The sequence below is a fragment of the Mauremys mutica genome, chromosome 21 (assembly GCF_020497125.1).
Source record: "Mauremys mutica isolate MM-2020 ecotype Southern chromosome 21, ASM2049712v1, whole genome shotgun sequence".
NCBI classification, from domain to species: Eukaryota; Metazoa; Chordata; order Testudines; family Geoemydidae; genus Mauremys; species Mauremys mutica.
This window is the reverse complement of record NC_059092.1, coordinates 16,956,388-16,977,863: the sequence shown is the minus strand read 5'-3', so window position 1 is coordinate 16,977,863 and position 21,476 is coordinate 16,956,388. Positions and strand designations below refer to the sequence as shown.

Sequence of the window (21,476 nt, the reverse complement as noted above, 5' to 3'; positions counted from 1 at the left end):
TCCTGACAAATTCCTCCTAGTAATACCACCCGGCCCCATTTCTGACCCCCTTACCCTGCACGCGGGATGACACCATAGTTCAGGGGCTCCATGGTCTTCGTTTTCCACTTTCAATGGCTGCCATGTCCAGGGGCTGGTGCGCATGTGCAGTAACCAGGCATCCTTAAACAGCTGCAAAGAAAAGTGTGACAAACCCAAAACTTAGGCTTAGTGCAGAGAGATCTTCCCCAGCAACAAAGATTTCCAGAAGCCATCTTCCTACAGATGGCAAGGAATCCTGGCCTGGAAGTGAGAGCACAGGATGGGTATTCTGGGTTCTATCCCTGACTACCACTATGGGATTTTCAGGGCAAGTCACCTCTCTGTGCCTTAAGTTTCTCACCCAATCAGGGATAATTCTGGCCTATCGCAGAGGGGATGTTTGTAAACTGCTCTGAGATCCCTGCATGGGTGCTAGAGACCTGGAATGCATTTTATTATGAGTTATTTATGGGCAACTATAGCACGGGTGACAACTACGTGAAGTCTACAATTCAGTTGCCAAGCCCACCAGTCAAGATTGCTCTGCAGCACACCAAGAAGCTGACCTACGGAGTTGCTATTGTGATAATGTGCAACTACAACCACTGGGGGGCTCCTGCAGCCATATACAGAAGCTTGTAGCACGAGGAAGAGGCACACATTCTATTTTCGTATTTGCACACTTTATATACTTACTGCATTTGGACCACCACAACCACCAAGGATTAAAATGGTTTCATCATCTATTATGATCTAAAGGGGCAAAGAAAAGAATTACAGATTTGGGAGAATACAACACTATTTTAAGCAAAAAGAACAGGAGTACTTGTGGCACCTTAAAGACTAACAAATTTATTTTAGCATGAGCTTTCGTGAGCTGCAGCTCACTTCTTCGGATGCATAGCTGCAGCTCACGAAAGCTCATGCTAAAATAAATTTGTTAGTCTTTAAGGTGCCACAAGTACTCCTGTTCTTTTTGCGGATACAGACTAACACGGCTGCTACTCTGAAACCTATTTTAAGCAAGACCACCACTGCTTTGTCATGAAGCTGTGTGGTTTTGCAGGACCCTAAGCAAAGCAACATCCCCATCCTGCTCCCTCAATGTACCCACCACATCCTTCCTGCCCCAGCCTACTCACAGAACCTCCTTAAAGAGAGGAGCCCTCTCACCAGCCTGCCTGAAACTCTGCCCCCTTTGCGACTCCACCTAATATTCATGGACAATGAATCCAAGAGGTGGAGTCAAAATGCAACTTGCCAAGTGGAGGGAACTAGTAGGGGAACTTAACTCTCTTCATTTGGCACTCAAACACCCCCAGTCTGTATTTATATGGCCCCCATTACCATGCTATCCAAGTGCTACGGTGAGGAGACCAGTATCAATACCCTGCTGGTACCAAAGTCAGACAGGACAGGAGCTGGGGAATCTGGGGTGGCGCTCTGGCATGCATGCTGCAGGACTCTATGCAGGGTGTCAAGATGGGCTCCAGAGAACTAATGATCTTACTGGGAACTGTCCATGTCAGTTGAAATCTGGTGAGTCTGGTAACCCATGGGATCCCCCACAAATGGATCTTTATATGTTGAGACAGACTGCAGTATTTGGCTCAAAATGTTAAAATGGGAAGGTCTGGTTTTTATAATGTTAATCACAAGTCTTGGCGCATGCACAGAACACAGGGAGATATTTACAAACTGGCTCAGCATCAAGTGGTTTTAAAAATGCATCCTCTGAAAGTGCTGAAACAGGTGGAAAAGGGGCAAAGGCCTGGCATGCCGAGACTGCAAAGACGGCTTAGAAAGGGGGAATTACTTTTTAGAAGCCCCTCAGGTGAGGACGGGACGCTGACCACAAAGTGAGCAATGGGATTTTGCTTCTCTAACTCATCCTTGACACTTCGTGCTGGTGGCTAGAGCTCCTTGTCGAGCTCACCGCAAGGTACTGCGACGTTTGCTGAATAACTGCAGGAGACACTCACCTGAGATTGGCCACCACGCGGGTGAGGGGTTGGCCCAGAGATATTTGGCTTGGACCAAGCCCACTGCTCGAGATCTAGAACCCAGACATCATTACTCCTGCAAGGACAAGACGACAAACATGGAAGCAGAGGCACAGAGACACAGTTCCTTGGGGATCTCAAATAAGCATCGGTTAGGAAGACTGCAGCACTGGTCTCATTACAGACAGTAGTGCTGAAACCATGGGGCATGTTTGGGGAGTTAAACTACTGATTCAGGATTACATGTTCCTCCCACAGGCAGGGGATTTGTGTGCATTGGTGCTTCACACAGGTTACCACAGAGAAGGGAACCAGTAATGGGCCAGTGGCCAATCAAGAGCGTGCATCAAGTACTGATTAAGCTTTGTTCCAAGATGGGGCAGCAATGGCGAGGTGGAGAGCAGCAGGCCCAAGGCTTCATAGACACACCAGAATTTAGTATTTTCATAAATACAACCTTTCCCACCCAGAGCTGAGGCCGTGCACCAGGAACCTGACTTCCCCTCCGTTATTCCAGTCCAGGGCACTTTCTTGAACTGAGCTTGCTGATGCAGCGCACCACAAAGTGGAGAAACAGCCCTTAGCTGAGACCACTAAATTCACTTTCATTTTAAGAGCCATTCTGAACTCGAATCCTCCCAGGTGGAAGTCCAGGGCTCCATGTGGGTGGACCACAGCGCACAGCCTCGCTGACTTCACTGGAGGTCCATGTGGGCTCACTGGTTCCACTAAGCGGTGCTTTGCTTATCAACTTCACAACGAGGTATGAATCAGCAAAACGAACAAGCTCAGCTCAAGAGAGGAGCCAGGACTGGCACAGCAGAGGGGGAGGTCAGGACCATGGTGCACTGTCACAGGTCTGGGTGGAAAGCTTGCATCAATTCTGCCCACACCGTACCTGACCCTACCCAATGTTTGTTCCTCACTTTCATGTTCACAGGATTCCCAGTAACATCTCTGAGGGAAGAAAGTTATAGACTTACATTTGCCGAGATCCTAGGGAACCTCCGAAGACAATCATTTTGTCGTCTATTACACAAGAGGAATGGCCTGCCATGGGAGGGGGGCCGTGCGTTGTCACTATGCAGTTCCACCTAAGGAAACAGGTGAGGATACATTAAAATTTGTGAATTATGAGGTTACAAATTCCCCTCAGATGTCCCTCCAGTGATGAAAAAGGCAGATGGCCAATTTTTTTTTAGAAAAACAGTCTTACACCCTTAAATGGAAAACTGCCTCCTGAGAAAGTGCACTGGCTCATGACTTTCTGGTGCTGCAATCTCTAGCCCCCGGGATCTAAACGCTGGTTATTGAAAAGGGGGGCACTATCATTTGTTATATACCAAATACCACAGAGGCCACCAAGAGGGTGGAAAACAGATTTATAAAATGTAAATGAACATGAAATAAAACAAGGTGATGACGCAAACAACAAAGAGACAGAAAAAGGATAAATCTGAGATTGAGCATTTTGACTAAATACCCTGGTATCAGAACCAGCACCACGATTTGAATGGAGGGCAGACAAAGTTTAGTTTGGAACCTAAACAGGTTTGAAGTTAATAATAATCGTACTGTTTTCAAACTCAAGTACAGTCGAGGCATGTCAACTTGTACTGGAGTGTAGCTGAGCTGGGGAAGTCAGTTGTCAGAGAACACACTAGCAATGTGGAAAAGAAAATACATTTACTTTGCTGGCTCTAGATCTGTACCAAATAAATCCCTTTGGGGAGGAAACGGGTTTCTAGCTCCTTAGGTGGGTGTAGCACTTTACAGGCAAACACAAAGGAAAGGCCCTTTATGCAATCTGAAGAGCAGAGAGATCAGCAACTTAAAGAATTAGCTCAAGTCTAAATAATATCACAAGAAACAGCAGGCTCCTAAAAGACATTTTATTACAGAGAAGAAAACCTCATGGAAAAACTTCTACAAAGCCCAAATATGACTCAATTTAATATTTGAAAATGTTAGCCTGCTGTAAACTGTTTAACATGACACAGAAAAAGGATCTTCCATTGGTAGTACTGGTATTTTCAGTAACATTTGTCCTCAACTATTATCATTAACTGTTTAACTACAGCACGCACTGCCCACAACTGCAATAGATAACTGGGCCATTTGGTGATTAAATGCCCATATGAACAGAGGTAGGATTCATCACTACTTTATTATGGCATTAGCTCACATGTAACATTTCCATTCAGAACTGATGTAAGTGAACATTTATTCTGGGAAGGGGGTGGCTAGAAAGAGAGTTTTGCCACCATCTTTAATATACTTTTCTGATGTTCCTAGATAATCTTAAAGGCTGACAGAGCAGACAGCAATTTAGAAATAGGAGGTCTGCCTGCCTGGATTGGCTATTGGAGCAAGCTTCGCCACCATGGCTGGAGCCCCTGTCATCTCCTGTGACCCCATCCTAATCCTGAGATATGTCCTGACCCGATGGGGCCAGAGTAAGGGACACAGAGTAAGGGATAGCTCAGTGGTTTGAGCACTGGCCTGCTAAACCCAGGGTTGTGAGTTCAATCCTTGAGGGGGCCACTTAGGGATCTGGGGCAAAAATTGGTCCTGCTAGTGAAGGCAGGGGGCTGGACTCAATGACCTTTCAAGGTCCCTTCCAGTTCTAGGAGATTGGTATATCTCCAATTATTATTTTATTTATAATGTATTTTATTATAGATGACACCCCCACCTCCACCAGCTAAATCCAAAATACCACCTGGACGCGAGACTCCATCTGTTCCTCCTCTTCCATTCCATGTGTCCTATTTCTACCTCATCTTATTCTCCTCAAACTTTTTACTTTAAGTAAAATCCCTAGGTGTTAAATATTCTCTCTATTTGGCTTTTTTTTTTAAAGACATAATAAAGAATCAAAATGAATGACCAAATGAACTACATGTTCCAAATATCTACTTCCACTCTCAAACTGTGCACCTATAGCGCCCCAGCAGGAAGGAGTTAAGAAAAAAAATTTTTAGTTCCATTTTAGTTACTACTCTAAGAAAATAAGGAAGCTATGGCCATCGGGGGAGCTCAGATAATAGGACTTTCGGCTCTTCAGGTCTCTGGACATTGCTTAGCTAGATATTTTACCCAGGGTCACAACAGCTTCCGGACATCTCACCCAGGATCAGAGAATGTTCATTTCTCCTTCTGCCTATATCTTCCGTCAGTCACAGAGGGATTCAGCCAAGCTTTTAAGAGCAGCTCTGTATGTATAGACAGAGTGTATGGATACAATTTCAAGGTAAAAGGCATGTTTCCAATCCAGACTCTCAGAATGTTCTCTTACCAATTTTTGGAAGGCGAGTAGGTATGTATTTCATCAAAGAACCTCTCCGGCTGGTGCAGAGGGTAGGGGCTTGGCCGCGTCCACCCACCAAACAGCACAAGCAAGTCCTTATACACCACTAAAGTGGCCCCAGCCTTAGGTGACGGATAAGAACCTGGAGGGGAGCAGAGAAAGGAAAAAGTTAGCAAATGGCATTTCAAACCAGCAGCCAAGCTGTGCACAGATCTTACTGAAATGTGACAAAATGGAAACTCCCCTCTAAAAGGCAGAGAGGAAAAGATGACAAAATTAGAGTAGGGAGCATGGGAAGAAAGCTACTGCCAATTTGTGTCATCATAATTAGTACAAGCCTGAAAGCACATCTCACGTTTGGCAAAACATCTGTCAGTCAGTGACAGGAAATTACTAGCTTTCTAACATATCACTTTAAATTATTGCTTTAGTGCTGAATAAAAGCAATAATTACCTCCAAATAACTAGATCTACTGGGTATTTACAAGCCACAGCATATTCTGAATCTCATTTTACGGAACTGGGAAGATGCAAAATTAACCCTACATATTCCCAGCAGGGAATAACAGTCACATCTCAGAATCTGGAGCTGTGGTAGACTGCAGGTTCCCGATGGCAGGAGAGAATTCTTACAATACGAAGCCCCTTATCTAATAAGTAGGTTATCTTAGGGTACGTCTATACTTACCGTCCGGGTCGGCGGGTAGCGTTCGACTTCTCGGAGTTCGATATATCGCGTCTAATCTAGACGCGATATATCGAACTCTGAACGCGCTCCCGTCGACTCCGGAACTCCACCACCGGAGTCGACGGGGGAGCCGCGGACTTCGATCCCGCGGCGTCTGGACGGGTGAGTTCTTCAAACTAAGGTAGTTCGAGTTCAGCTACGCGAATAGCTGAATAGAACTTGCGTACCTTAGTTCGACACCCCCCCCCCTTAGTGTAGACCAGGCCTTAGATTTGCTGCATTTAAAGTTCTAAGGGCTTACTGGTGCCAGTCTTGGTTACGTAGCTCACATGAGGCATTCTGGGCTGTACTGCTGGTGCACATAAACAGAGGGAATGGTGGCTGTAGCCCTGGGCTTGAACTCTGTTGCAATATATTACCCAAGATCAGACGGCTTTTATTTTCTATTTTACTAAACCAGACAAAGAGCACTGATCTCACCTCACACTCCATGCCACCAGTACATTACTGAACTGTTTATAATCTTGACTTTTTATTTTTTTTAAAAACACTTTGTCTTTGTAATTAGTCATACTACTCAGAATTGGTTCTTAACATGACTATTTTTGAATTGGCCGGGGATAGTCTGCTCCAGAGCAGAGAAAGTCCTCTCTCAAGACCAGTTAGAAAAGGATCACACCCCTTTGAACTACCAGGGAACCTGCCACAATTCACTGAGAAAGTACAAACCTCCCCTGTGCTAACAGTTCGAGGTGCTGCACCGTGATCTTGCTGAATAAACAATCTGAGGCATAAGACATTCTGGATTACTTCCCAGTCAAATATTAAAATTGTCCCAGACAGAACAGACACAGTGACGCTTCTCCCCCAAATACTCCCACGTCAATCACCAGATCTGAAGTGATTCCCCTGTACTTTGCAGAGAAGCTTTCTAGCACCTTCTCACCACAGTACCCTGTAGCAAGGTCATAATGACATCATCTGTAAGGAAACACACTACAAAAAGCAAGGATAAAAACCCAACTGTGCCCACAATTAGAAAGAGAAATTAGCAACGCACACTTAAGCAAGCCTGACTGCAGGAACTGATGTGCAGTTCTAGGCAAGGCCATGCATTTGGCCAAAAACGTTCTATTACCATCTAAAATGCTGAGCTAACGGACCCAAGCTAATTAGTTTACAGTGCTAATAGAGCCGTTTATACAGAGGCATATTTCAGTAGGTAATGAGACACAGAACCAAGACTATTTTTGAGAAGTCAAAACAGCTATTTAAACATTCCTGCCTTACAGGGGACTTGTGAAACCTCTCTCAATGTCTGTAAAATGCTTTGAGAGCTTTGGATAGAAGGGGCTACAGCTGTGCAAAGTCCAAGCCTGAATCCCAGGTGACAGGAAGTTAGAAACCTACATGAAAGCATCCCCCAACACAAACCAAGATGACAGACTGTCCCCTGAGCCCCACGGTCCTTTTTTCCAGGCATGAACACGTTTTGCTGTTGCTGTCAGATGGGTGACTAGAGGGCAAAGGGGGGGAAACAGAGCCCCAATGGTAATTCACACACTCAAATATATTTACAGTAGCTCCAAAAATATTTAGTTTCCCTAATGACTAAAATGAAGTGGTTCAGATTTGATTGCTCTATGTCACTGACCAAATTCTTAACAATATCCACTTTTCATAGCTAATTACTTGGCCGCATGAAATTAAATTTTCCCAACCCAACTGTTTTGCATTAAGAGCTCCGAGAACCCATGAGTCTTAAGGAACTAGCCAAGGAGATTGTCTTCTTACACCACGGGTGCCAGGTGAATGCAGAATTAATGGATTCCATCACAGAAAGATTTAAAATATGGTGTATGCTCAATCCCCTAGCTTAGTGATGAGAATAGATATTTAGCAAAAGTTCATCTCTCACTTGAAAAGCAAATGCATCTTTCTTTTCTATTGGAGAATAAGACAAAAATAGAACACTACTCTGTATTAAATAAAGGCTGATCAGTTTGTAAGCATGCAATTAATATGCTGGTACCAACGCCAAAGCTAAAGATGCATTCTGATCAGTTCTCAAAATGGGTCAGAAATTAGTTTTAAACAAAAAAAGCGTGCTAAGAGCTGGAACCCGGGAAGAAATCACTACAAAAATAACACAGGCTGACTTGATTCCTCTATAATGTACTGTATAGTCATGTACTCAGGTAAAGTGACAAAATCTTGTCACTGCTAGGACCTGAAGGTCAAATTCCTGACTCAGATACACACACAACTCCCAACCATGTCAACTGGAGTTGTTCATCTGTTCATGGGGGCAGAATTTGGCCCTGATTGAGACGTTTGGTCTACTACCAGATGGTGAACAGGTGCATTACAGGAGTGGGGTTTTATTCTGACACGAAGGAGAAATCACAATTTGGTAAGCCAGGAACGTATTTTCAGAAGAGTTAAAGCTTTAAGAGGCAATCTAGAAACCATATAAATGTGAGACAATTCTACATAGTTTCCTGTGAAGATGGAAACACAGAATAGCTGTGAAAAACAAGTACACAAGAATACACATCCACCACACTGATCAAGTTGTGATCAAGCAAGGGAGTGACAGAAGGTTGTTTCTGTTCTGAGCAATGGAATAACCACATTGCACCTTGTGGTGGCAGCAGCAGACGCTTTTCTGAACTGGGGACTTTTAGATAAAGGCTAACAAATGCAACTGAGAAACCACTGTGATAGAAGCCAATCTGAAACATGCTAAACCCACCATGAACTGAACGCAATCGCCTTGGCTGGCCGTCTACTGACTCCCCATGTCACTTTGCATATTCAGGCACTTGAAAAGGTCAAGAGCTTCTTGGAGAAGAATGTGAAACAAGAGTTCTGACTGTGCGCTCCAAAGAAGGGAGCTGACAGGCAGCCTTCCCGACTTCCCAAGTCTCAAGTGTGCATAACACAAAGATGAAGTATGCCATCAAAAACGTCACAGGGACAGGCTCAACTACTTGGAGCTGCAAAATGACTTCTTTAAACAGCATTTCAAAGGCAAAAAGTTCTTCAACACAGGTGGGCGTATTTCGCTTTATGACTAATTGTCTGTTAGAAGCAGAGTGACATACAACACTTCTCAAACTTTAGCAACCTGAGGATCCCCATTTTGATTTCAAATTTTTTGTGGACCCCGAAACCCCTCACTCCACCCTCTCCCCCAAGGCCCTGCTCCACCTCCCCCGAGTGCGCCCCATCCCCACTCCTCTCCCTCCCTCCCAGTGCCTCCTGTTCCAAGGTGTGCAGGAGGCACTGGGAGAGAGGGGGAGGAGTTGAGCAGCAGGGCCGGTGGCCCCAGACATGATTCCTCCCCATCCCCCGAGTTCGCCCTGTCCCAACTCCTCTCCCACCCTACCAGTATTTCCTGCACGCCGCTGAACAGCTGTTCCCCAGGGTGCAGGAGGTGCTGGCAGGGAGGGGGAGAAGTTGACCTGCGGGGCCTGCAGACCCCCTGGAGTACCCTCCTGGACCCCCATGGGTCCGTGGACCCCAGTTTGAGAAACGCTGCACTACAAGGTGAGTTGTCAACCACAGACTGAGCTCTAGTGGCCTCAGTTTTAGAATAAATTACTAGCTACATGCATCAGCTGACTGCTCACCTCGGGGTACTTCCCACTTCAACTCTGCTCGCCACTGATGATGATGATGATGATGAAGTAAAGAATCTTTATGGGAAGCACAGTTCTTGGATACTGTTCCTTGAGGGTAAGGATTTCAGCATGCACAGGGCCTAGCAGTGACAAGGCACTGCACCTTCGTGGCCGTGCCCATTTTGCTAGGCGAGATGCTTCTGGTTACTTAATTTTCAACTGATGATTCTGCCAACTCAAGAAGCAGACCTGAGTCTTTCAAAGAGGCCTCCAGGGCTACTTCGAAAAGTATCCTCCCCCCTGCCCACACCCCTAGCCTCCCTGAGGCCAGGTCTACACTGAAAAGTTAGATGTCAACCCAGCTACATTGCTCAGGGATGTGACAAAGCCTCACCCCATGGTGACATAGTTAAGCCAACCTAACCCCCAATGTAGACAGCGCTAGGTTGATGGAAATATTCTTCTGCTGACCTAGCTACCACCTCTTGAGGAGGTGGATTAACTACAGTGATGGGAGAACTACTTCTGTCACTGTAGTGAGCATCTATGCTGAAGTGCTACAGCAGCGCAGCTATAGCGATTCTAGTGAAGACAGTCCCATCAGAAACTGTCTATTTAAGACAGACGCTTATATAGCAAGTATTTTAAATGTTTAAAATACAGGTACCATAGTACATTTGGGGTACGGGCAGTCTAGTAGTCTCACAGAGCTGCACCGTGGTAGCATGTGATGTGCAAAGTTCAAAACTAGCTCTGTCCTTTTACCTGCGTGACTCCAGAAGGGCCAGCAGAGACGCTCCTCAGGCCGCAGAATGATCACCATGAAGTGGGGCCTTCGTGACGACAAATGAAATAAGAGAAAATAACCTTCTAAGGGGAGACTTTGTTGACTTTCTATCTAGGGAGGTTCCAAGTCTACACTACGATTTCATATTTGGAAAGCGCTGGCAACTGGAGCTCTAACAACCCCCCTCTCCAGCGCTATTGGTCATGCCACCTGTTTGAGAACAGCAACTCACAGCAGAGGCTGAGAATTTTCCAGAAAAACAGCAGGACCTCACAGGTTCCTGCTTTCCCAAATCCCTACAGTTCATTTAATGGCTTTAGAAACATCTGGGCATGTCCCAATATGTCTACACCGTGTGTGGGAGTGAGCCTCTCAGTCTGGGTCACAGACTTGCACTGGTGGGCTAAAAGTAACTGTGTAGATGTGGCTTTTGGCGGGCTCTGAAACCAGGCGCGGGGTGGCCTTCCGAGCCCAAGTTGCAACATCAAAGCACTGTCTCTCCAGTTCTATTGAGTGTGCTGGTGTATTTCCACACGTCAGCAGACCCACACTGGCAGGCTCGCTCCCAGATGAAACGAAGACACCCACTCATCTTCCCTGGAAAGGAAAGTTCTTGCTGCCAGCAGCCTTTAAAAAGGAACACTGAAAACAAAAACTGGACAAGACACTAGAAAAGCAACAATCCTGCCTTGGCAGTGAAATGGGCTTTATTTTACCTCTAACTTTTATTAAGCTGATTGTAAGGGCGGAGAAGCATTTGCAGAGAAGCCGCCGCCGTGCTGCTGGGCCTTAGAAAGACAGCAAAATAACCCCCTAAAATTCAGGAATACTGGGCGAGTCAGAGATTGAAGGACCAGAGGAGTGGTGACTTTTCAATATATGCGGGCACTGCCGTTTTGGTAAAAGCAGAGCAGTACTGGTAAACCTTGGAGTATAAAAGAAAGATAGTAAAAGCAAAGCAGTTAAATTGCAGAAAATAAGGCCAACTTCCGGTCTTGAAGCCAGATTTCCATGGGAGAAACTCTGAACAGGCACGGGTATCCACATGGATTTCACTCTCTAGGATAATCCTGCACGCACTTAATCTTATCAGACACAAAGTCACTGGAACAAATTTAACTAAACTTCCTAGCACTCTGTCCCAAAGAAAGGATATAAACCAATGAGGACTGATGGTGAAATCTGGATAATCAGATACATGAAGCAACATTCTGTGCCATTGTTAATCGGTGCAGATGTTTCCCAAGCTTTTTGGCCCTCTGTGAAATCAGCCAATGGCAATATATGAGCAACTGCAATGGAATGTAATTAATCAAAATTCTCCTGTGTTTTTACAGTAAGTTTGCTACAACTGTGCAGCAATTCTGAAAAGCTCATTTCTTAGGGCTGATTCTGTGCAATTTATCTCATAACTAACATCCAGGCTCTACAGCAACTCCTCCCAGGAAAACCTGCAAATTGAGTGGCTGTCAATCGATTTTATAACAGATATGAGATTTAACAAGCTGTGCGCATTGATGGAGATTGTTTGTGCTGAAATTACTGCCTTCAACCTCTTAAAACACCACCCCAAGTAATTCCCCAAAGAAAGCATCAACTGTCAAGTTACTGCTTAAATAATGCACATTCCCTGGAAAACAAAGAATTCAGAACTCCTGTTCTCCAATACTACTTGTCAAACAAAGAAATCCATTGCACTAATTCTGAATATCTATAACAGCTGGTCTGATGTTCAAGTCCATGTTTATTATACTGACTGCTGGGTTTGCAGTGACAATACTTAAGCCAGATCTTAGACCCTAGCACATGGAACTTCATTAATATGAGGCGTAACTTGGTCCCAAGGACAGGTGTGCTGCATTCAACATAATTCACTACATCATGAGGCCTTCAGCAGTTTGAAGGCCATATCCATAAGTCCTATCAAAGGATTAAGGAAGAGAAAACTCCTTGCCACATTTTGTTCTTCAAAAGCCTTTCCCAAGCAGTTTGCTGAGTGGAGCTCTAACAACCGACAACATGAGGTGTCTGAGCCTTGGATAGCAGCAGTTCAGAAGTCAGAAAACAAAGTGGCTGGCAGGGAACAAGGTTTCCTGGTGATCACAACATATGCATCAGAATTAGGAAATAATACAGGGCAAGTGCTAGGAGAAGGAAAGTCAAGAGGAAATCTCCACAATGTTCCTTGAGGGTACTGATAAACCATAGTTCCAACTCAGTCTTAAACTACAAGATCTGGGAAATAACGTAATACAAAATATTCAACTCCCTTGTACCAGTGCCGGATAATCACCCTTCCTGTTTCTGTCCTGAGACATTCAAAACTAGGCAAACATTGAGATTCTGAATGGTCCCAAAAGACATGAATTTACTACTAGCCTAGACTGGGCCTTCTCAACACAAAGACCCTAAAGGAAGAGTCAAGAAAGCATTGTTCAGTTTCTCCTTTGTAGAGCCATTCAATGCCCCTTGTAATCCGAGTTTGGGGGGGAACCCCATTAATTTGCTCCTCCTGCTCCCAGGCTTCCCACAAAGGAGAGAGATGTGCCCTCTGGAGCATCTCACATGGGAATTTAGTTTAATATAGAAAGAATTAAACAAGTCCTGAATTGTGACTTCACAATATAGTCAAAATCCATTTCAACCATAAGCTTTTCAGGGCAGGGATCCTGTCTAATGTGTCTAAGGCACCTGGCACACAACTAGCAGTACATGAAATCCCAAGTATCTTTATAGTACAAAAGCGAAAGAGAAAACCTTTCCCAAGCTCCTAACTGGTCATTTGCTACAAAGCAAACTGAGGCACTCAAGATGATCTTACTAAATAAATATGCAGCACACCTCTCAACATTAAAAAACTGCTGCTTATTCAGGGAAAGGCTTCCTCTCTCTCTCACTCATCCCAACCCCACGAAAAAGTTACCCTAGCCCAAGACCCAGGAATATTCAGACCGTCTCCAGTGAAGGATTTACGGTCTGATATCTTGCCACCCTATGTGCAGAACTAGGAAAATGGGTTCTATCCCACTGGAAAGGGGAGATTCCCAAGCTTTCCAATGAAACTGACAGCACTTGCTTCTGTCTCAGAAGATCTCGAGAGAGTCACAATTCTACTGTCCCATGGGAACAGAAAACTACTGAGTCGTTACTAGAGGTTCTGACTGACTCCCTCTGAGCCGTGTATAATTGGATTCATGAGCTTTGTTACACTAACATTTGTCAGGAATGTTCCCACAGTTGCAATATCATTTGGGGGCAGTGACAGCAAGAGAGCGCTAGTGTAAACAGAACCCCGGATTCCCCCCCGCCCCAAGTTGTTATCTAAGGCAGGTGTAAACTAGTTGTTCTGTAACATGCAGCACACACAGAATGTGTGATGGAGTGGGGAAAAGGGTTTTTTCAGCACTAGTCTGGGATGAGCACCGTAAGATAACTCGCTTGTCTTTGCCCCTTGTCAGTAATATCATTCCAACAAAGCACTGAGTAAGCCTTAGTAAGCAGTCACTAAGTATTCCATATAAACACAAGCAACCTGACAGCTAATAGCAAAGCATGAATTAAATTCCCTGAGATCAGTACCGTTTTAAGCTCTCTTTTAACTCACATGTAGAAGCAGAAAGCCAGCCAGAAAACCATCCTTTACTGCAATGCTTTGCTTAATTGCCATGTTTTTTCTGCCCAATATTGTACTCTGCAGGATTCAAGTGATTTGAGTAATAGTGAAAACACTACACAAAGCAATGCTGGGGCTAATTAAAGAGCTTTCTGATTGGGGGGGCTGGGGACCAGCTGATCAGCTTCTGCTGCTCATCTTCCCTTAAGGATGCACATGGAGAAAATGGAAATTGCTTTATTATACTACAAAGTGCTCATATAAAAATAATTGGTGGGAAGGGGGTTGGGTGCGTACGGCTGAGCAGATGAGTGCAGTCGATCTGTTCTCTGCTCCACAAGCATCCCATTAAACAGCACTGCTAGTTAGCGGCTCTGTTTTAGTCACCATGTCAAAAGGAACATTTCCTTTTGGGAGGAAGAGAACTATTACACACAAAATACCCATCAACAAAATAGTGCGGTTTACGTTTTTACACTAAGTGAAGCGCCTTTCCACAGCACATGTACAGACACTTAAACCAAAAACTGAGCAGGGGAGAGCAATGGCTCTACATGCATAGCTGGATTTTCCAGCACACACGATTGCACAGGCTGCATGAGCTGTATAATCCATGGCATGATGCAGCACGTTTAAAGCCCTCTGTACAGGGATTGTTGACTTGAGTGTATTTTACAGCAATGAGCGAAATCTCTTGGCTCTTTCAGTCCATGTCAATAAAATCAGAGAAGATACAGGGAATCATTTACGTGCAATGTAGCTGAGTTATAGCTGCAGTGGGAACCAATGAAATTAAATTTCATGGCTTTGTATCGTGTGAGCATCTCAACCATCACATTGTATTTCCTTAAGACCATCCTGTTTGACTGCATATTCAAATAAGCTTGTTCACTAATTACCTATAGCATGATGCTAAAGAAAGACACGATGGTTCTTTCAACTTCTTGTCACTAAAACAAATAGCTGTTTGTTTGAAACTGAGGGACTCCAAATATACAGATGCTCATGTTCTTCTGGATCTGGCGCTCTGCACTTTCATTAGAATGGATGAAAATAAGTATTGGGGGGAGGGATGCAAGAAAGTGGGAATCACAGCATGGACAGGTCAGATGTACCTGGAGACAGGCCCTAGCAAAAAGCTCCAAAAACAAACACTACATGCTGGAATGTGGGAATTTCAGGATCCAAGCCTGGATACAATTCTTACATTTGGTTCACATCTGTAAATCTTACTGTTAAAACCAATTGCCCCGCCCCCTAAAAAATGTTGTGGGTGGCAATGTATCTTTTAGCAAAAAAAATTGCTAAATGCTTTTTTTTGCTTTAAGTTCTCTTAAAACATGAAATGCACTTTTTTCCCTATTCTGGGAAACTGCTGAAGATAAAGCCCTTTGAATTTTTCCATATGCAAAAATTCACTTTTGGGCTGCAAGCAAAAATAGCGGATTTAGGCTCGTGCTTTTTCATTCTGGATGCATCAGATCTAATGATTGTTTTCTAAGTTTGATGATGGATAAGTTAAAAACTGAAATGTTTTTAAACTAAAATAACTAAGGATGAAAAATTCAAACAATTTATATAGACCCCTTCTAAGTGACCGAAAGTACAGAACAGTCTACTGTATTTCTTTAAAGGTATAATACTGATCTGTAAATATATTTTTAATTTGAAAACACTACTATTTAGCATTTAATTTTTTACACTGGTTAAAGGCCTACTAGTATAATTAATCTTAACTACTTTTATTGAAAAAGGGTATTTTTCTTTGCATGTGAGCCATGAGCATTCGTTAATTTTGCCAATTTCATCAGGATCATAATGTGCCTTTTCTACAATACGCTGGGACAACCATAGTCTATGGCATAAGGGCACCCCCCCAAAAAACCCATTAATACACACAAACAGAGAAAATATACCTATTCAACCAACATTAGGGAGTATCACTAATACAGAGGCACGATAAGGGCTTTAACTTCATGGAGCAAAATCAGACAATAGTAAAGCACATTTAGCAGTATGATTATTTTAAATGATCTATTCTACTCCTACCAATAGGTGTCTCTGCAGTCCACAGTAAACATTAGGCCATAGAATTTTAGAAAGGCCTCATTGTGTTGCATACAACATGCTGCAATTCTTTAATCCCTTTCACCTGACGATCTCCATATGCTTTACAAATGTTGGCAAATTAATTCTCAACAAAACGTCTGTACTATTGGTATCACTTCATTCTCCCACTAAAGCACAGCCACCTCTGGGGTGGGATAAAGGTATCTAAAAACAACACCATGTAACAGTTTAGAAGAGGAAATGAACACAGTACGCAAATAAAATTGCATGGGGAATATAGGCAGTTTATCAGGGTCAGAATCTGGCCAAGAACCCAGGGATAATGCTTCTAATCCCGTTAAAAATGCCACATTGGTCAAGGCCCGAGTTTCATTTTTCAGCTGAAAGACAGCTTCCTTGAGTACACTGATCCTAACACCATGCTGGGACACTGGTCCGATCTGCCAGGTTGATCTGCTTTCTTCCCAGAGCAATCCATTAGAGATATAACAAATAGCAGCCCACTGAATTAAGACACAGATAGCACATATAAACATTTAAGGGTTGCATGCAAGACTTTTTTAAATTTATTCTTCTAAATCAAGAAGGATTAAGGTTACAGACTTTGAGACCAGCAAAAAGCAAAGTGTTCCAAGAGGAGCCTCTTAGAAAGCTGCATAACGTAGCAGTTTCGTGTGGAGGACTCGGCCATGATTTCCAAAAAATAGGTGCCCAAAGGTAGGCTCCCAAGTGGCTGATTTTCAGAAGTGCTGAGCACTTAGAACAGAGGTTGGCAACCTTTCAGAAGTGCTGTGCCGAGTCTTCATTTATTCACTCTAATTTAAGGTTTCGCGTGCCAGTAATACATTTTAACGTTTTTAGAAGGTCTCTTTCTATAAGTCTATAATATATAACTAAACTATTGTTGCATGTAAAGTAAATAAGGTTTTTTAACTGTTTAAGAACCTTCATTTAAAATTAAATTAAATGCAGAGCCCCCCGGACTGGTGGCCAGGACCCGGGCAGTGTGAGTGCCACTGAAAATCAGCTCGCGTGCCGCCTTCTGCGCCTGTGCCATAGGTTGCCTACCCCTGACTTAGAAGTTCCCAGCAAAGTTGATAGCAACTACTGGGTGCTCAGCACTGTTAGAAATAAGGCCATGGGTTTAGGGTCTAAATAAGGACTTAGGAACCTAACTTTAGGTACCTATTTTTGAATAGCTTGGTCCCATTATTTACTAACATGAACACAAATAGTTTTCCCCAATTTTGGTATAAAATGCTTGTCAGCAATATTTTCCATGTTTTCATGTAACCTGAGGTCATGTTTTAAATGAGCACACATTACACAAAGCTCCACAAACCCCTAATGGTCACCCTCCTTTTCCTGTTCACGGCTATCTTTACATGCTAACTTGGAGAAAACGGGGAAGAAAGGAGTAATGAAAAATTCCTTACACCATTCTTTCTGACAAGAAGGCCTGTAAAGGGAATAGTGGGAAAAATTCTTATATTACTCTCAGGAGGGATTCATGCCCAGGGACCTTGTCTGTCAGAATCTAAATCTGAGAAGGTTAAAGCAACAAGTTATTTTTCATTCCTTCCTACCACAACCACATTGATAAAGTCTTATGGAGGGGCTGTCTGTTTTTTTGTATATGTTTCTAAGGAAATAAAAGCAAAGATTGTTCCAGAAATAAAGATAAGATGCTGAATATAAGGAGAGATTTCCAAAATTACTTTTGCTGCACTAAATGAACGCTGGAGAAGGGAATCAGCAGCTTTGCAGGGTCAGCTGCTTGAAAATTCACACTGAGGGTTTCTGGTAATGTAAACCACCTCCCAGAAACATGAATAATTCTGGCAGTCAATAAAGGAGTTTGAGGCATCTGTTTCTTTGCATTTACTATTTCATTCGCTGAGGACATGCAGGTAGGTGAATGCAGTTTCTCATGAAAATTAGCCTCTGCCTGTGCACAGGATGAACTGAAAAGACACTTACAAAAAGGCACACGATTGCTAGTTTCCACAGGGATAAACAGTGTAGGTGTATTTTGCTGAACACTTAAAACAAATGTATTTTTGAAATAATTCTCATTAACATTTATCCACGAGATTGTAACCCAGAATCCTTCTCCTTGTCAAAACTGCCTTTCCCCATGGAACGAGCATGCTTGTTTGATACTGAAGTGGTGCTGGCACTGATTTGAGCACTGGAGTATTTCTTTTGAAAAATTAAATTACAAATACTGATTAAAGACTAACTGCTAAGTGTTGTCCCTAACCAGCAAAGTATTCTTTGGAATGCCTAAGCCACCTCATTCCCATGCATACACATTTGCTGGTCCTTACAATTGCTGCCATCAGGTAGGAAGCTTCTTCCAGCTTCTAACGTTTTCCTTTGTTAAAATCCAATCAATCAATCCGTTACTTGTGTGCACTCAGCACCCTCTCGGTAAGGGAAGAGATACGAGGGGAGAGCAGCTAAGAGGAAAGGGTGATCTGATGTGAGGGGCACAAGTGGAAAGACCCTATGGAAAAATATAGGCTCCGTAAGCTATCACAGTGATTGAGATATTTACACAAAAGCACTGGGGTGTTTAGGTTGAAGTCTCCCAACATATATTATAAAATATTTACACAGGAAGTTTCATCCTAAAGGAAAAGCAGCACCGTACATTATATACATATGTATATGCAGCCTCCTCTGGGGTGTAGAGTGCAAATCAGTGCAAACCACACTGTACAATGGAGGGAAAGAGAATTTCCCCCTCCCACATTAAGAGCACTGGGGCAAATCCCTCGTCTTACAAAAAGTGTCCTGGGATCCAATGCCCACAGGGCAGACAGGTTCCCCGTTTTTGAGATCTCATCTGAAAGACCTACCCAGTACACCGCATGGAACTCAACGCATCTACTCTCGGACGAAGGGCTAAATCAGCTCTACCAGGACTTGAACCTGTTCCAATGCACTGACCACTTTGATTCCCTCTCTGCATCCTGGTGGTTTGGAGAAAACCTTGAAATCCCAAACCACCAGGAAAAACAGAAGACTGCTTAAAATGTTTGATTCCTTTTGAACAATTTCCCTCCTCGTTTCCTCTGGTTGCTGTCACATTTTCTTTTCATCTGGGCAAGTCCTGCTAAACAAATCAACAAACATTCCTACCACACAAGACTACATTGCCAGTGGCAAGGAGCTCCAATAACTAGCACACATCATAACTGTGAAGTGAACACTATTTCCCTAATGCCACAGTCCACACTATAGGAAGCATGTACTGTTGCATGCCCTTACAGTGTGCTGGTTGGCAAAAGCAGATAGTGATCTGCATACAGGTCTAAGCCACTTAGAGCAGAGACAGTTGTATACTGTTGGAGTTCAGCACATTATGAAATCGATGCGCCGTGTTGAGGAATAAAAGATGGAATGCCCGTTCCATTTACCGACACCTCTTCCTGGTGGTCACAAGACAGCATACCCTAAAGAGACCATCTCCTCAAAAGCAGCAAAGAGCGGCAATGGGAGCAGAAATTGAGCCGTTTCTCTACTGACGCCACGCAGCCAGTGCAGAGCGGGCAGCTGACGAAGGAGATGCACCAGATGAATGAGCATTTGGCACTGTGGCAAAACAGGAATGAGATCAGAGCTCATCCCAATCAGCTGCACCAGTAATGAGGGAGCTCAACTCCCAGCTAAAGAGCTGGCTGAGGGAGCCCTCTGCATGCAGCAATGGCACTCCAGCTATAAAAGACAGTTAGCCATTAATGGTTCTGTCCTGTTCTTATTTGCATAGACTAACCTATTCAGAGAAGGGATTTCTTCCTTCATCTTGCACGTCAGGCATGAAGTACCATGTGCACTTCAGCATAATGGATGGAGCAGAAGAAAGCAATGAGGACCAGAAGTGCATTTTCTTTCTTAGGGCTGACAGCATTCTAAACTCTCTCCCCGCTCTGAAGTCGTAAGGGTCAAGGAGAGAACAAAATGAAAATCGTAGGGTGACTTCATGTACTCTATGACAAGCTCACACAGGGCCTACAAATGTCACTTCTGTTATTCCTGTAACTGAAATGATTTGGAGTGCTCTGGAAACCTGCTCAGAGACACTGATAAGGAGAATTCAAACAATGCAGGCTGGGTCAAAGGGCACACTGCAGCCAGGCACTGCGGCTCCCAGGCATGAGCAGAGTGGGAGGACTGGGTGGGTGGGGAGAGAAGCTGGCACTGTGACAGAAGCAGAGAAGTCATAAATTTCTCTCTGAAAGACGTCAGTGTTTTTAAGGTCCCCCAAAAGAGAGGAAGCAACTTCAAGAGCCACAATCCTTTTCATACGGGAAAGTCATTTCAGGGCATTAAATAAAGCTGCTGGCAGGAAGAAACAATTATATCAGATTAAAAATTAACAGAGTTAAGATCATGTCTTCACTACAAAAGCAGAGGGTTTTCACATCGAGATAGAGAGCTCTATGTAAAATCCCAGTGGAGACAAGGCACAGAGAGTTTTTACCTTAATGTAGCTTGTCAACATCACCCCTATGTCCCCAGCATGGGGGATACCTTGACTAGCTCCAGTGAGATAAACTATCCCTCATACTAGGGACATGGGGTTGACATTGACAAGATACATTAAGGTAAAAAACTACCTGTGCTTGGCTTGTCTCAGTATAAGCACACACCTGTTTTTGCCATGAAGATATAGTCATAATTGGCCTGACAGCTCAACAGCACAGGAAGCCTGAGGTCTCTGGATCCCTAAACAGATGGTTATAGAACTCATGCTGGGTTTATGCCTGCAAACTGTAAGCCTGTGGAGGCAGGGAACACATTCCCTACTTTGGCACAATTTTTCCACCGTTCATCCCTTTATTACCATGACCATTCACACAATAATATTAGGGACTGCAGCACATATGACCTCTGTTGGCCTCAGAGGAAGCAGTTCACTTCCCAACATGGCCTTATGGAATGCCATATTCACTGCCTTCCAAAAGGGAATGGTACTCTATCAGAATACAGGTATTCCCAGGACCTTGTCTGGATAGGAACGATGGAGGATCCATCCTCAGACGAAGCAGTTAGCTCTGCTTTCATCTGGGTTGAAAAGTAGCACTAATTGCTCTCTTTTCATTCATGAGACAGAGGAAAACTAGATCTTTCACAGGCTAACTGCAAACAAAGAAAAGGCCAGAGTAGGGAAATGGAGGATTTGCAAGTCAAGAGAGGACAGATCTGTGTTGTGAAACAAAACACTTTGGCGAGGTCTACACTACCATGGTAAGTCAACCTATGCTATGCAACTCCAGTTAAGTGAATAACATAGCTGGTGTCAACGTACCTTAGGTCGAGTTACCGCGGGGTCTACACCATGGAGGGGTC

General features: G+C 43.8%; 1 protein-coding gene across 1 annotated transcript in view; it reads right to left on the bottom strand.

The window, feature by feature from the left end:
* FBXO42 (F-box protein 42) overlaps positions 1 to 21,476 on the bottom strand; it is a 102,735-nt gene that overhangs the window by 5,905 nt on the left and 75,354 nt on the right. Inside the window, exons 5-9 of the mRNA XM_044996279.1 lie at positions 5,323 to 5,476; positions 3,008 to 3,118; positions 2,004 to 2,100; positions 718 to 774; positions 55 to 171 (exon numbers count right to left, since the gene is read on the bottom strand). Coding sequence (XP_044852214.1) covers positions 55 to 171; positions 718 to 774; positions 2,004 to 2,100; positions 3,008 to 3,118; positions 5,323 to 5,476 — 536 coding nt within the window. The remainder of the gene's footprint in view (positions 1 to 54; positions 172 to 717; positions 775 to 2,003; positions 2,101 to 3,007; positions 3,119 to 5,322; positions 5,477 to 21,476) is intronic.